At 41.2% G+C, this 15,266-nt stretch overlaps 1 protein-coding gene across 18 annotated transcripts in view; it reads left to right on the top strand.

The window, feature by feature from the left end:
• Nucleotides 1-15,266, top strand: part of ANKRD26 (ankyrin repeat domain containing 26) — a 197,220-nt gene that overhangs the window by 35,578 nt on the left and 146,376 nt on the right. For 17 of the 18 annotated variants that reach the window (XR_012156802.1, XR_012156803.1, XR_012156804.1 and 14 more), the window contains 3 exons: nucleotides 2,914-2,964; nucleotides 8,098-8,131; nucleotides 8,224-8,296. Coding sequence is in view for 15 of the 18 variants with exons in the window: in XM_073328178.1 (XP_073184279.1) it covers nucleotides 2,914-2,964; nucleotides 8,098-8,131; nucleotides 8,224-8,296 (158 nt within the window). In the remaining 3 variants the exon portion in view is untranslated. The remainder of the gene's footprint in view (nucleotides 1-2,913; nucleotides 2,965-8,097; nucleotides 8,132-8,223; nucleotides 8,297-15,266) is intronic. The other variant, XM_073328172.1, reaches the window with a different exon arrangement.

Raw genomic sequence — 15,266 nt, 5'->3', positions numbered from 1 at the left:
GGACGTCATTAGTCTTAAGACAAGGAGAGCTCTGAACATACAATATACCTGAAAATCAGCCATACGTATCTCAAGTTGGGCATTTAAGAACTGAAGTACCCCAAATTAGTGAACACTTAAAACAGTCTGGGCCTTAACTTTGTACATCATGGTCATTCTCATTTGTAAGGTAAGGGAAAATGATAATAAAAACATAAATTGGACAAAATGGTTAAAAAAAATTACATTTTTCCCTAACCAGCTCACACATTTTTAAACTTCTTTAAGGTCCAGAAACTGCACTATACTGGCAAGCCAGCACAAGTGGTTGTAGGATCAGAAAACTTCCTTTTTATTTTCCTGGACAGATGACCTTAATTAAAAGAAATAAAACGGAATGAGATTTTAATATTTCTCTTTAAGAGCTATACTCTGTAAAATATGTGGAAAGTAGAGTGGCTGTAGTTTAATTAAAAGATTTTGTGGGGGAAGAAAGCATATTAGGAATTAGAGAAAAAATTGATGAGGTTCAAAGACCAAAAAATGCCCTTGCATGCCACTTTATTTCCTTACATTTATTTATTTCCTTACATTCTTCTACCCTTTTGCCCTTCTTGTTGGAAAAGATGTTCAGAAAACTTGAAATTCTTTTTGCATTTTAGCATGTCTGTTTTAATGTTTTAAATTTTTATCAAAACAGTTCTTAAATGTACTGTTTTGATTCATCATTGCCAGATTCAGTAAAAACTCCATTTGGGCAGAAAAATATTTGATTAGAATACAAACCGTGTACAGGTCATGACAAATTTTGCTAATTTTTAATATCATTTTGTAATGTAAATTAAGCTAATGTTTTACAAATTGTGATTGATTAGGCACTACTTTATCTCAGAGCCAGTAAACATTATTTATTTTGTTTATTTTTGGGATCCTTAATGTGTACCAAATTCACGGCTGTGAAAAATGCATCACAACTGTGAAATCTGGTCTCCCCTGTGAAATCTGATCTTTATTATACAGATTTAATGGGGAAAACCAACGTTTCTCAAATTGGGGGTCCCAACCCAAAAGAGGGTCATGGGCAGTGTGGGTTGCAATGTTATTGTAGTGGGGATGCAGTATTGCCACCCTTCCTTCTGCACTGCCTTCAGAGCTGGGAGGCCAGAGAGTGGCTGCTGGCCAGGCATCCAGCTCTGAAGGCTGCATGCTGCCAGCAGCAGCACAGAAGTAAAGAGTGGCAGGGTCATACCATGCCACCCTTTACTTCTGCGCTGCTGCGATCAGAGTTGGGTCAGCACTCCCACAGTTACAACACCATGAAATTTCAGATTTAAATATCAGAAAACATGAAATTTATGATTTTTAAAATCCTATGACTGAAATTGACCAAAAGGGCTGTGTATTTGGTAGGGCCCTATTAATGTCCCTTATTTTTTCCTTATTTAACTGTTTAGTCTCTTTTTAAAAGTCTTTAAAAGACTGTCAAGTAGATTAGTCACAAGATAATTACCAGATTCTAAATTCAAAGTTCACTGCTCTGTCAAAGAAAAAATATAACTTTGAAAGGGCATCATGTTTATAGTGCTTGCCAAATAGCATGGTCATGTTCCCCTGCTATATCTGCAACTGCAGTTACAGTAATTGATGAAGTAACTAACGTTGGCCAGTTTTCCCTTTCCGTGGGAAAACCCACTGCAGAGGCATGGGGAAGAAAGGCCTGTGAGGGAACCTGGTGGTGTTTCTTCTGAATTTCATCTGCCCGCACCTCCCCACTCATGAGACGTTCAGTCCATGGTTTCCCCTCAGGTTTGCGTAGACCTTGGGGTTGTAGCAGAGTCATAGGGTCTTTTGTGTGGAAGTGCAGAGCCCCTGCATTGGCTCTGGGATAGCTGCCTCATTCTGATTTCTGCTTATGGCTACCTCTGGAGTTTTTTCCACAGCATGGAGCATTCTCAGAAAACTAATATAGCTCCAGTATGAATTACTTTTTTCAGACTAATTCCTGTGAAATTGGAGGTCAATGTGTGTCCTGCCCCTGTCCCCACCACACCTCTCCCCACACTGTTCACTCTTCCCACTTGTGGGTCTGGAGTAGGAGGAATTCTCTCACCATTTTCACATGGGTCATGGACCAATATATGTAAAGAGGATCCCCTCCAGGCCCAGATTTAGGACAATAGGTAGGTCTTTTTATTATTTCAGGTGTGCACAAATAAGAGACGCTATTTTTAGGTGAGCTGCCTTAAAGCTACAACTTTATTAGCAAGTATTAGAAACATACTTAACCATGCCTATGGGGAACTGGTCTCAAACCATGTCACAACTAGAGAATGTGCCCTGATCCAAAGTGCCGGAGACCTATGCATGGGATCCTCTGGACTATGGAGCTCACATATTTAGCTTGCTGGCACAGACACATCAGCAGCTTTGGAGCACAGTATTTGTGAAGGGAATTTAGGCCCTCCAGCAGGCAAACTTTATTGTACTGCACTGATGGTTTCCCTGCATTCCATGTATATGGTGAAAATAAACATACCTGCAGTACAAGGAATGGGTGCTTATAGAAACATAATAAAATAGTTTGTGACAGACTAGAATCACATGAGTTCAGGGAGGCAGGGATTAGAGATTGCCAGTAGTAAAGTACAGATCCTGATAGAGAAATGTTTTTGTTTTAATATTGAATTGAGGGTATTTCAGATTATGGAGAATAAGATGAAAATTAAACTTATTGGCACGGTATTAAGAGTCTATACAAGTAGCATTTCTTGTTTGTTTTCAGCACTATCATAATTGCTCAATAGATTAATAACAGTCAGTAGTTGTGTATTTCTTTGTTTCATCTTCATATATGTATGTTTCTGCTTTACAACTTTATTTTCTGATTTCATTGTTTCATCTGTCCTTTCCATGCCTTTCCCTAAATGGAAATAGAAATGCAACAGTCTCCCAGCCAGACATCAAGAACAAGAGATTCAGGGAAAGGTATTCCATACAATAAGACTTCCAATGTGAAAATACCAAATTCAAGTGTTTATACATATTTGATGGTTATTATTTTTGTGTGAATTCAAAAGTCCTTTAATGGCTTGATTTTACTTTTTAAATTGTTTTTTGTGGTGGTGATGTTATAGCTTTTGTTGTTTTGCAAATATTTAAGAACTAATTAGTCAGTTCTGGCATTCGTCATGTAAGAGTGCAGAATGTTGTGTGTTAATGTGTGTTGTAGCGTGACATTAAGTAATAGGGTGTTCTTATTTACACCTATTAATTTGATATTACTACAAACGTGAGATGGGCCTGAGTCAAAACAGTGGATATGAGCAACCCTCAAATACAGTTTGGATTTAGATCAAACACTTTATGGCTGGTCCAAACCAAATGCAAGGGTGTCTGAAACACCCAAAACTTGCAGCATGAATTTGTTTCTTATCTTCTAAAGAAAAATCATAATTCATTATTGTTGTAAAATATGTAACAATTATAGGTAACCATCAAGAATTGAGAACATTTTCAATTTAAATAAATGGATTGCAACAATAATAATAGACTCCCAACAGAAGTGGAACCCATTAGTCAAGACTTTCTACTTCATAGCTGCCCTTTCTCCTTCAATAAAGAGACAAATTGGTTAAAAATACATAATTTATGGGAATTCGTGCAAAATCAGGATTTTTTGTTTGTGTGTACTATAATCTTTTGGAAAAAACAATCAAAAATTAAATTTTCTCTGTCATTTTAAAAAAATATTTTGTTTTTGAAGTCAACTTTTATAAATAAAACTTCTGATTTTTTTAAAGGCATAATGTGACTAAAAGACTGATCAAAATTGCAGTGCAAAAAAGAAACATTTTTAAGAACAACCAACAAACTACATTATAGGTTTCAGGGTAGCAGCCGTGTTAGTCTGTATCCGCAAAAAAACCAGGAGTCCTTGTGGCACCTTAGAGACTAACACATTTATTAGAGCATAAACTTTTTTGGGCTACAGCCCACTTCAGCAGATGCACTGAATGGAACATATAGTAAGAAGATATATATATATATATATACACACACACACATACAGAGAAGGTGGAAGTTACCATACAAACTGTAAGAGGCTAATTAATTAAGATGAGCTATTATCAGCAGGAGAAAAAAACTTTTGTAGTGATAATCAAGATGGCCCATTTAGACAGTTGACAAGAAGGTGTGAGGATACTTAACATGGGGAAATAGATTCAATATGTGTAATGACCCAGCCACTCCCAGTGTCTATTCAAACCCAAGTTCATGGTATCTAGTTTGCATATTAATTCAAGCTCAGCAGTTTCTCGTTGGAGTCTGTTTTTGAAGCTTTTCTGTTGCAGAATTGCCACCCTTAAGTCTTCTACTGAGTGGCCAGAGAGGTTGAAGTGTTCTCCTACTGGTTTTTGAATGTTATCGTTTCTGATGTCAGATTTGTGTCCATTTACTCTTTTGCGTAGAGACTGTCTGGTTTGGCCAATGTACATGGCAGAAGGGCATTGCTGGCACATGATGGCATATATCACATTGGTAGATGTGCTGGTGAACGAGTCCCTGATGGCGTGGCTAATGTGATTAGGTCCTATGATGGTGTCACTTGAATAAATATGTGAACAGAGTTGGCATCGGGCTTTGTTGCAAGGATAGGTTCCTGGGTTAGTGTGTTTGTTGTGTGGTGTGTGGTTGCTGGAGAGTATTTGCTTTAGGTTGGGGGGCTGTCTGTAAGCGAGGACTGGTCTGTCTTCCAAGATCTGTGAGAGTGAGGGATCATTTTACAGGATAGGTTGTAGATCTTTGATGAAGCGCTGGAGAGGTTTTAGTTGGGGGCTGAAGGTGACAGCTTGTGGCGTTCTGTTATTTTCTTTGTTGGGCCTGTCCTGTAGTAGGTGACTTCTGGGTACTCTTCTGGCTCTGTCAATCTGTTTTTTCACTTCAGCAGGTGGGTATTGTAGTTTTAAGAATGCTTGATAGAGATCTTGTAGGTATTTGTCTCTGTCTGAGGGATTGGAGCAAATGCGGTTGTATCTTAGAGCTTGGCTGTAGACAATGGATCGTGTGGTATGTCCTGGATGGAAGCTGGAGGCATGTAGGTAAGTATAGCGGTCAGTAGGTTTCCAGTATAGGGTGGTGTTTATGTGACCATCGCTTATTAGCACAGTAGTGTCCAGGAAATGGACCGCTTGTGTGGATTGGTCTAGGCTGAGGTTGATGGTGGGATGGAAATTGTTGAAATCATGGTGGAATTCCTCAAGGGCTTCTTTTCCATGGGTCCAGATGATGAAGATGTCATCAATGTAGTGCAAGTAGAGTAGGGGCATTAGGGGATGAGAGCTAAGGAAGCGTCGTTCTAAGTCATCCATAAAAATGTTGGCATACTGTGGGACCATGTGGGTACCCATGGCAGTACCGCTGACTGGAAGGTATATATTGTCCCCAAATGTGAAATAGTTGTGGTTGAGTACAAAGTCACAAAGTTCAGCCACCAGGTTTACCGTGACATTATCGGGGATAGTGTTCTTGACGGCTTGTAGTCCATCTTTGTGTGAAATGTTGGCGTAGAGGGCTTCTACATCCATAGTGGCCAGGATGGTGTTTTCTGGAAGATCACCAATGGATTGTAGTTTCCTCAGGAAGTCAGTGGTGTCTCGAAGATAGCTGGGAGTTCTGGTAGCATAGCACCTGAGGAAAGAGTCCACTTAGCCAGACAATCCTGCTGTTAGAGTGCCAATGCCTGAGATGATAGGGCGTCCACGATTTCCAGGTTTATGGATCTTGGGTAGCAAATAGAATACCCCTGGTCGGGGTTCTAGGCATGTGTCTGCACAGATCTGTTTCTGTGCTTTTTCAGGGAGTTTCTTGAGCAGATGGTGTAGTTTCTTTTGGTAATCCTCAGTCGGATCAGAGGATAATGGTCTGTAGAATGTGGAGTTAGAGAGCTGCCTAGCAGCCTCTTGTTCATATTCCAACTTATTCATGATGACGACAGCACTTCCTTTGTCGGCCTTTTTGGTTATGATGTCAGAGTTGTTCCTGAGGCTGTGGATGGCATTGTGTTCAGCATGACTGAGGTTATGGGGCAAGTGATGCTGCTTTTCCACAATTTCAGCCTCTGCACGTCGACGGAAGCAATCTGTGTAGAAGTCCAGAATGTTGTTTCGACCTTCAGGAGGAGTCCACGCAGAATCCTTCTTTTTGTAGTGTTGGTAGGAAGGGGTTAGTGGGTTAGTATGTTGTTCAGAGGTGTGTTGGAAATATTCTTTGAGTCGGAGACGTCAAAAGTAGGATTCTAGGTCACCACAGAACTGTATCATGTTCGTGGGCCTGGAGGGACAAAAGGAGAGGCCCTGAGATAGGACAGACTCTTCTGCCGCGTTAAGAGTATAGTATTTTTATAATAAAAATATTTTTAAAATGGAAAAAAAAATTTGGGGAAATGATTGTTTTTGAGAGTTACTCTTTTGGAGAAAAGGTCAAAATTCATTAAAAATATTTGCACTTACCTCTTATTCTTATTCTTGCTAATCAGAATTTTTTCAGTGTTTCATCTATGCCCAGAGTTGAAGTTACAACCATTCAGGCCTGTCTAGCAAAAATGACACAGTAGGTGCAAAGAGTAAGGCAAAATATGAAACTTCTGCTCAGATTATGAAAAAATAATCATCAGTGTACCAGCATTTTGGAGTTATGAAGAATATAATTACTGTCATAGTAAAACAAGTTTATTTGTATTTTGTTTGGTTGTTTGTAGAACAGAGGACATGTATGCCTTGAGATGAACTTGGCCTATGCTTAAGTAACTAACATGTTGCTGTTAATTTTCAGTTTCCTGACTTTATTATGTTTATATCAGTCTTTTGTTTAAGACTGTTAATTGTGCTTTGCTATTTGATTTCCATGTTAAGAAGTTTAAAAAAAATTCTTCATGGAAAGTCACAAAAGGCATATTAATTTTGTCTTTTAAAATAAGAATTACACGAGTTAATGCACAATGATATATCAAAAATCAATTTTTCTGAACATAGAACAGTATTTATTTTCTGATCCTGGAAATTCCAGAGCTCCCTCAAATCTCATTAAAGTCAGTGGTGTTGGGGAATCTCAACCATTTTCATTCTAATTACAATGTCTTGGATATCACACTATGATAAAGTCCCAAATCCTGCACACATGTAACTATGTTCTTAGTTTTATGAACAGTGTGTAGTTCCATTTATTTCTATTCGACTACTTGCAATTTGTAAAGTTAAGCACGTCTAAAATCTTCAGAGAGTCATTGCTGACTAATCTATGGGCCCAATCTTTGGGCGTGCTAGAGCTGGCCTCGGAATTGCTGGGAATGGGGACGCATAAGTGGTTTTCCACCATCTTTTGGCCTCCCCAGTCCTGGGGGAAACATGGATCTAGTTTGGCCACTGATACATGTTACTGCTCTTCCACTAGCGAAGTGTGGTTCAGTGCAACATGCTCTACTCACATCCTTTCTGTTCCTGTAATGCTCCTTACTCAGAGGGGTCAAGAGTGGGTGATGTAGAGCAGGCACAATCAGCTTTACACCACCTGGCAATTTCCCTACACAAGGGTACTGCTCTCCATTCCCTATGCATTACCAGAGTAATGCAGAGAAGAGAGTGGTGCTGTGGACATAGTCCAGCATATGTCAATGTATAGCCCATACTGTAAATATAAAAAAGATAAGTTTCTATTTATATGAATTGCCCACAATTCCAAATTTTATAATCTTAGCAGTTTTACTTCCCTTTCACCACATCATGCCCACCAAAAATGATTAACTATGTTCCAATTGTTTGGAACTTAGTTTCATTTTTAAATTGTATGTCATATTTTGAACATAAGTACAAAAGTGCTTACCAAACTGAAGACCTTATTTGTTTCATCCTTTGAACATACAGATTTTTTCAACTGATAATAGAAAATGTATTTACATTCATACTACCCTTGATTAACATGTCTATACTAAGTTTCAGCCTTGAATTACTTGTCGGTTTGCTCAAGCTAAATATTTTTACTTACCTTTGGCAGCTTCCAAGTCTTTTGCTTTTGATGCTAAAATTATTAATTTCTTTTTTATTTTAATTCATATTTGAACAGTTATAGATGACCTTTCCCAAGGAGATTCAGTAAGGTAAGATTTAAAAAAAAATAACATATTTTAGCAAATCGTAGAGAGAGAGAGAGCGCACCACTTATTATTGTCTTATGTTTTTGTTATTTAAGAAGCTCTAAAAAAGATGAAGGGGATGACAGCTGGCTTACATCAGAGGAGGAAGAACTAGATTTTACGCCTAAGGTATCATACTCTTATGGAAAAACATTTCCTAGATATAAGAGGAAGCATATATCCTTTTTTTTTTTTTTTTGTCTTTTAACATTTGGGAGATTTTAGCAAAGATTATTTTTTTGCTGTGATTGAGAGACTTTACTTCTAGTCAGCCATAGTGCAAGTTTTCCCAAAATACAAATGCAGCTGACCTGATCTTCACCCTTTCCATTCCCACCTTGAGCCCCTTCTAAAAAGACTTTTAGTTGTGGCAGAGTGTATGAAGATTTTATGATTTGGATAAATATTCAGTAGATGATGAGATAAAGACCACCTCATATATTGTACTTATTTCTGCTCATTTAAACCAGGGTTTCAAGAGAATAAAGGTAGTTCTTTAAACCATACAATTACCTCTACTCCCTTCCAGAATTAAGAATTTGATCTTGAACTGTAGTACTTTTATGACAGGGTAACAGTGCATTAAAATGAAATTATTTATTTGCCTGTTGTTCTTTCCATCAGACATTTCTTGTACACAGTTCCACTTAAATGCTTCACCATGTTGACTGGTTCCCATTTCCTCAGCAACAAATTAATTGTTCCTCAAGTGGGCTCTGTCGATTACTCACTGAAGTGGTTCTACCTTCTACTTTGTTGTTATATTGCTCATGCTAACCTCGGGGTACTTAAATGTCCTCTTTCCTGGTGCTCTGATCATGTTCTTCCACCCCACTCCTAAAATACTTTTACTGGCTTTCTGATGATTTATCAGCTTCAAACTCCATTACTTCAACTTTAAGCATTTACACAGCTCGCCTTGCTTGCTTCTCAGCTCTCATTTCCTCTATAGTCCCACTCTTCGCCTTACTCTCTGCACACTCCTGCTGCTTCCATATTGTCTTTGTTTCTCCCTCTGTGACTCCCTCTGTTTTTCTCATTGTCTTCCAACTTAGAATAGCCTCTTTTCTATGTAGCTAGCTATTTTCAAATCTCATTCAAACTTCCAGTCCCTTCTGAAATCTAATTTCTTCTGGTTAGTCTCTAATTTATAATCTTGAGATTGGTTTTGTCTATTACAGGGGTGGGAAAACTATGGCCCGCGGGCCAAAATGTTTTTATCTGGCCCTTAAGGTCCAGCCAGGGACTGGGGTCTGGGGCTTGCCCCACTCTGGCACTCCAGCCAGGGAGCAGGGTTGGGGGTTGGCTCCACGCGGCTCTGAGAAGCAGCGGCAATGCAGCATGTCCCCCCTCCGGCTCCTACACGTAGGGGCAGCCAGGGAGGTCAGCGCACTGCCACGGCCCCAACTGCCACCCCCGCAGTTCCCATTGGCCGGGAACCACAGCCAATGGGAGCTGCAGGGGAGGCACCTGCAGACGGGGCAGTGCGCAGAGCCCCTGACCACGCCTCTGCGTAGGAGCCAGAGGAGGAACATACCACTGCTTCCGGGAGCTACTTGAGGTAAGTGCCGCCTAGAGACTGCGCCCCAACCTCCTCCCTCTGCCCCAGGCCTGATTCCCCTCCCACCTTCCGAATACCTCAGTCTCAGACCAGAGCACACTCCTGCACCCCAAACCTCTCATCCCCAGCCCCATCCCCCATATCTTAGCCCCCTGCCCCAGCCCGGAGCCCCCTCCCACACCTGAACTCTTCATTTCTGGCCCCAGTGCGGAGCCCTCATCACCTCCCGTACCCCAACCCCAATTCTGTGAGCACTCATGGCCCACCATACAATTTCCATATCCAGATGTGGCCCTCAGGCCAAAAAGTTTGCCCACCCCTGGTCTATTACCACACACATACTTGGTGATCTTGTTTTTAAAAGGGAGAAAATATGAAAGTGAAACAACTAGTCAGTTGTCTTTGAAGAATGTTACTCATTCATAAGCAGTATTCTTTCCCCCCTTGTTTCCTATCTCTCTTCCTTTTCCTCACCTCAGAGGTCTGCTGTCACTTTGTCACAGAGACCCCCTTGGGACTGCCACCTGATGTGCTGAGACTACCTCTAAGCCCATTCTCCCTGCCAGTTTGAGACTTCAGAACCCTGCCTTGTTGAGCCAGACATGCTAGCGTGCTGCAAACACAGGTCTGAAGCACGTCCCCCAAAGCCGCAGACTTAACTGAGAACGGCTTAGCAAATGCTCCCGTCTCTAGCACCCAGACACCCAGCTCCCAATGGGATCCAAACCCCAAAGAAATCCGTTTTACTTTGTATAAAGCTTATACAGGGTAAACTTATAAATTGTTCTCCTTCTATCACACTGATAAAGAGAGATGCACAGCTGTTTGCTCCCCCAGGTATTGATTACTTACTCTGGGTTAATTAATAAGCAAAAGTGATTTTATTAAATATAAAAGTAGGATTTAAGTGGTTCCAAGTAATAACAGACAGAACAAGGTAAGTTACCATGCAAAATAAAACAAAAACATACAAGTCTAAGACTAATACAGAAGGAAACTGAATGCAGGTAAATCTCACCCTCAGAGATGTTCCAATAAGCTTCTTTCACAGACTGGACTCCTTCCTAGTCTGGGTCCAGCAATCACTCACACCCTGTAGTTGTCCTTTGTTCCAGTTTCTTTCAAGCATCAGTTTGGGGTGGAGAGGCCATCTGTTAAGCCAGCTGAAGACAAAATGGAGGGGTTTTCAGAGCCTTTTATATTCTCTCTCTTGTGGGCGGAAACCCCTTTGTTCTTCTGTGCAAAATCACAGCAACAAGATGGAGTTTGTCGCCACCTGGGCAAGTCACATGTCTATGAGTGATTCAGTTTTTTGTAGGCTGACACCATTGTTTACATGTTAGTTTGAACGTTCCCAGAAAAGCTCAGATGTGGACTGGCATCTCCCAAAGTCCATTGTCAGTTAAGTGTTTTTTGATAGGACTATTCTCAGTAAGTGCCCATTCTCAAGAAGCTGACCAAATGCTTCACTGAGGCTACTTAGAATCAAAAACATTGAGATAGAAGGACATAGCCAATATTCATAACATCAAATACAAAAATGATACACACATACAGAGAGCATAATTATAACCAGCAAACTACAACCTTTCCGTAGACACCCCACTTGACCTCCTCTGTACAAGACCTCCTCTGTGCCACCATAGGACCCTGGTTGCAACAATGATCTATACCGTCACAGTTCATGTCATTAATGTCACACCTACATTCTCATTGCTGTTGATACAAGAGTCTTTTTCTCTGCAGTTCTCACTATGTGGAACAATTTTCCGATATCCTTCAGCCTCATTAACAATCCATTTCATTTCATTCCCCTATATGCTATAAAAAAGAAATTATAAATGCAGAGAAATTTTACTTAGTTTTAACTGAAAATATACTCTTCTGTTTTTTGATGAGCACTGAGATATTTGCCTAGGCTGAAATCATTCAGTCTAGGCAAAAATTCTGATTATAGCAGTCTAAAAATCTTTATTAATCTTATATGGATCATATAATCTATTTTCATGAGGCAAGAAAGCACTTCCAGAAATATCCAAACTTAGCAAAAATTGTGGTCTTAGAGAATTTAATTTTACAGTACATGTTAAACAAAAAGGAAATAGTTCTTCCATTGACCAAGTCACATTTACACTGAGGTTTGGGTTGACTTACCAGTGGTGTTCAGGAGTGTGAATTTTACGCACCCAAAGTAGCTAGGTCGATCTACAGTTTAAGTGAAAACCAGGCATCATATTCCAATAAAGAAGGACTGGGAAAACTACACCATGGATTTTGAAATATATTTAATATTCATTTTTATAACTCTTCTGTGTTGTAGAAAATAGTTTATATTTGAACAAAACCTATTATCTGTCTCTTCCAATCTGGGATCCTTCTGTAAATTCAACATGCTGAATTTTTTGAGTCATATTTTTTTTTATGTTCAGTATCTAAAAGGTCATGAAGTTTGACTTAAGTATTAATTTATAGAGTTAGGCAGGAGGAGAAGATGGACTATTATCCAAACACAGAGTCTTCAAAAAGAGGAAAGGGGATATTGGAAATGACAACCAGTTTAAATCCATGAGATTTAAATATTCTCCCCTTCTATGTACGCTGCGGTATGAAAGGCCCAGATTTTTAAAGGTATTTAGAGGTTGTGGCACTCAGCATTGCATCACCTAAGTCTCATTTTCAAAAATGATATAGACACTTAGAAGCCTAAATCCTGATGACTGTAAATTGGGTGTTGACATCTAAGTGCCTGAGTTTCTTCTGAAAATGAGACTGTGATGAGGTGTCCACCCCACAGTAGCCTATAATGGGGTTAATTGAGCCCTAGGGAGGCTGCACAGGAGGCAGCCAATTAAAGAGGGGCTCCAAGGAGCGGCCAATCAGGGCCAGGGAGGTCCATAAAAAAAGGACTGCAGGGGAGAGCAGTTTCAGTTGCTCCCTGGAGCTTGAGGAGGGGAGGACTGGCTGCCTTGCAGGCTGAAGACAGCTATCACTCTGGACAGAGCAGTGCTTTAGGCAGGGACCGGGAAAACTTAAGATAGTTCCTGGTAGGCTGAAGGGATCTGCAGACTGAAGTCCTGAGGCAAGGGCAAAGAGGGTGCTGGGGCCTCAGAGAAGTGGCCCAGGGAAAGGAACGGAGGAGTTGGAGGGGACGCAGCAAGTGGCAGCTATTTACATTTAGATATGCTGGAGGCTAGGGATAGGATACAGAGGGACCTAGACAAATTGGAGGATTGGGCCAAAAGAAATCTGATGAGGATCAACAAGGACAAGTGCAGAGTTCTGCACTTAGGATGGAAGAATCCCATGCACTGCTACAGACTAGGGACCAAATGGCTAGGCAGCAGTTCTGCAGAAAAGGACGTAGGGGTTACAGTGGACGAGAAGCTGGATATGAATCAACAGTGTACCGTTGTTGCCAAGAAGGCCAGTGGCATTTTGGGATGTATAAGTAGGGGCATAGCGAGCAGATCATTCCCCTCTATTCGACATTGGTGAGGCCTCATCTGGAGTACTGTGTCCAGTTTTGGGCCCCACGCTACAAGAAGGATGTGGAAAAATTGGAAAGCATCCAGCGGAGGGCAACAAAAATGATTAGGGGACTGGAACACATGACTTATGAGGAGAGGCTGAGGGAACTGGGATTGTTTAGTCTGCGGAAGAGAAGAATGAGGGGGGATTTGATAGCTGCTTTCAACTACCTGAACGGGGGTTCCAAAGAGGATGGATCTAGACTGTTCTCAGTGGTAGCAGATGACAGAACGAGGAGTAATGGTCTCAAGTTGCAGTGGGGGAGGTTTAGGTTGGATATTAGGAAAAACTTTTTTACTAGGAGGGTGGTGAAACACTGGAATGCGTTACCGAGGGAGGTGGTGGAATCTCCTTTCTTAGAAGTTTTTAAGGTCAGGCTTGACAAAGCCCTGGCTGGGATGATTTAGTTGGAGATTGGTCCTGCTTTGAGCAGGGGGTTGGACTAGATGACCTCCTGAGGTCCCTTCCAACTTTGATATTCTATGATTCTATGACCCAGAGTAGTGGGTGGGCCCAGGTTCCCACCCCCCTCCCACCACCAATGAGGAATTGGCTAGACAGTGGGCTGCAGTTGCCACTGAGGGAAGTGGCTGGACAGTGCACTGCAGTTCCCCTGGAAGCGGGGAGAACAGAGCATGACACAGCCAGAGGGCTGTGCCATGAAGACAATGACATGGTTTGGGGAGTGACATGGGTCCTGGAGGAGAAGTGATGGCGGTGAGACACCACCAGAAAAGGGTGCACTGGCTAGCAGAGCTAATCCCCAAGACAGCCAGCCGGAGGCACCACAATGGTGAGTCGCACCCCATCACAGAGACTTAGGCTCCTAACTTAGGTATTACAATGTTGAGGGCAGCAGTGCCTAAATACGTTTAAAAATCTGAGCCAAAGTGCTTTGAAATTGCAGGGGCGGGGAGAGTATATGTGCAGCAACATTCTACGAAGTCTTTCTCTCCCTTAAAGTTATCACACAATTCACCTCTTAAGTTGCTTGTTTACAGACTCAAAAAATCTTCATGAGCTTATATACCGTATGAAACAAATCAGCTACTTGTGAAGAAGCCACATACATTTTCCTTCTCCTCAGATCATATGCCTACTAGCAATTTCCTGAAACAAGAAGTTGTTCTTTGAGTATTTTTCTACATGGACCCTGCTCTAGGTGGGCATGCGCTGTGTGTGTGATGATCAGATTATTTTGGCCAGCAGTGCTCATTGGGGCTGCCCCTTCACCCTGCATGTGCTCGCACCAATCCACATGAAGCCATAGTGGGTAAAGCAGGCCCAACCATCTCCTAGTTCCTCTTATCACCCATGGCAGCGAGACTGAATTCAGCAGTGTTGGTCTGCCAAACCATAACTCCCTCAATTAATGTTAGGATTAGTTTAGTACTTAACATTTTATTTGCCCATTGGGCCAAAAAATAAGTTAGAAACTATGAGGATACTTGGTATGAAAGCATTAATGTCATGGCCAAGACAAAGTCTTTAGACTTTAAGTCCTGCCCTTCTTGTGAGGTGGCCACTCCCAAAATGATGGCCATTCTAAATGACTTTTTGCCTTAGAGAAGGCCACCTACTTCACAAGTGCTCCATCTGTAGATCTTTCTCTGAATGGATGCAGAAAGCCTGAGATGCTGCCTGAAATTGATTATTCCAGTAGAAATTATGAAGAGAATCTCTGACTCAGAGAATTGTGAGTTGAAAAATGGTTTAATTGCTCTTAAACCACATTCAGCTAGTTCTCTGGTAAACTCAGACACTATCCCTAGCACCCAGGGGACGACAGCTACCAAAAGACCTCAGACCTCATCTAGAGTTCATGATCGATCAATTGAGGTTTCCACAGGTGAGTCAGTTGTTCCTGCTGACCATGGTCAAAAACAGCAACTGTACCAATCACCTTCCCTGGTACAATCAAAGAGTAGGCTGAGGAGTCCTTCTGTTTCCGATTTGGCCACAGTTCCTCCTTCAAAGCCTGACCCCCCAATGCTGATCAAATCTACTGTC

The sequence above is a fragment of the Lepidochelys kempii genome, chromosome 1, assembly GCF_965140265.1.
Source record: "Lepidochelys kempii isolate rLepKem1 chromosome 1, rLepKem1.hap2, whole genome shotgun sequence".
Taxonomy (NCBI): Eukaryota; Metazoa; Chordata; order Testudines; family Cheloniidae; genus Lepidochelys; species Lepidochelys kempii.
This window is presented reverse-complemented; position numbering and strand designations above follow the sequence as displayed.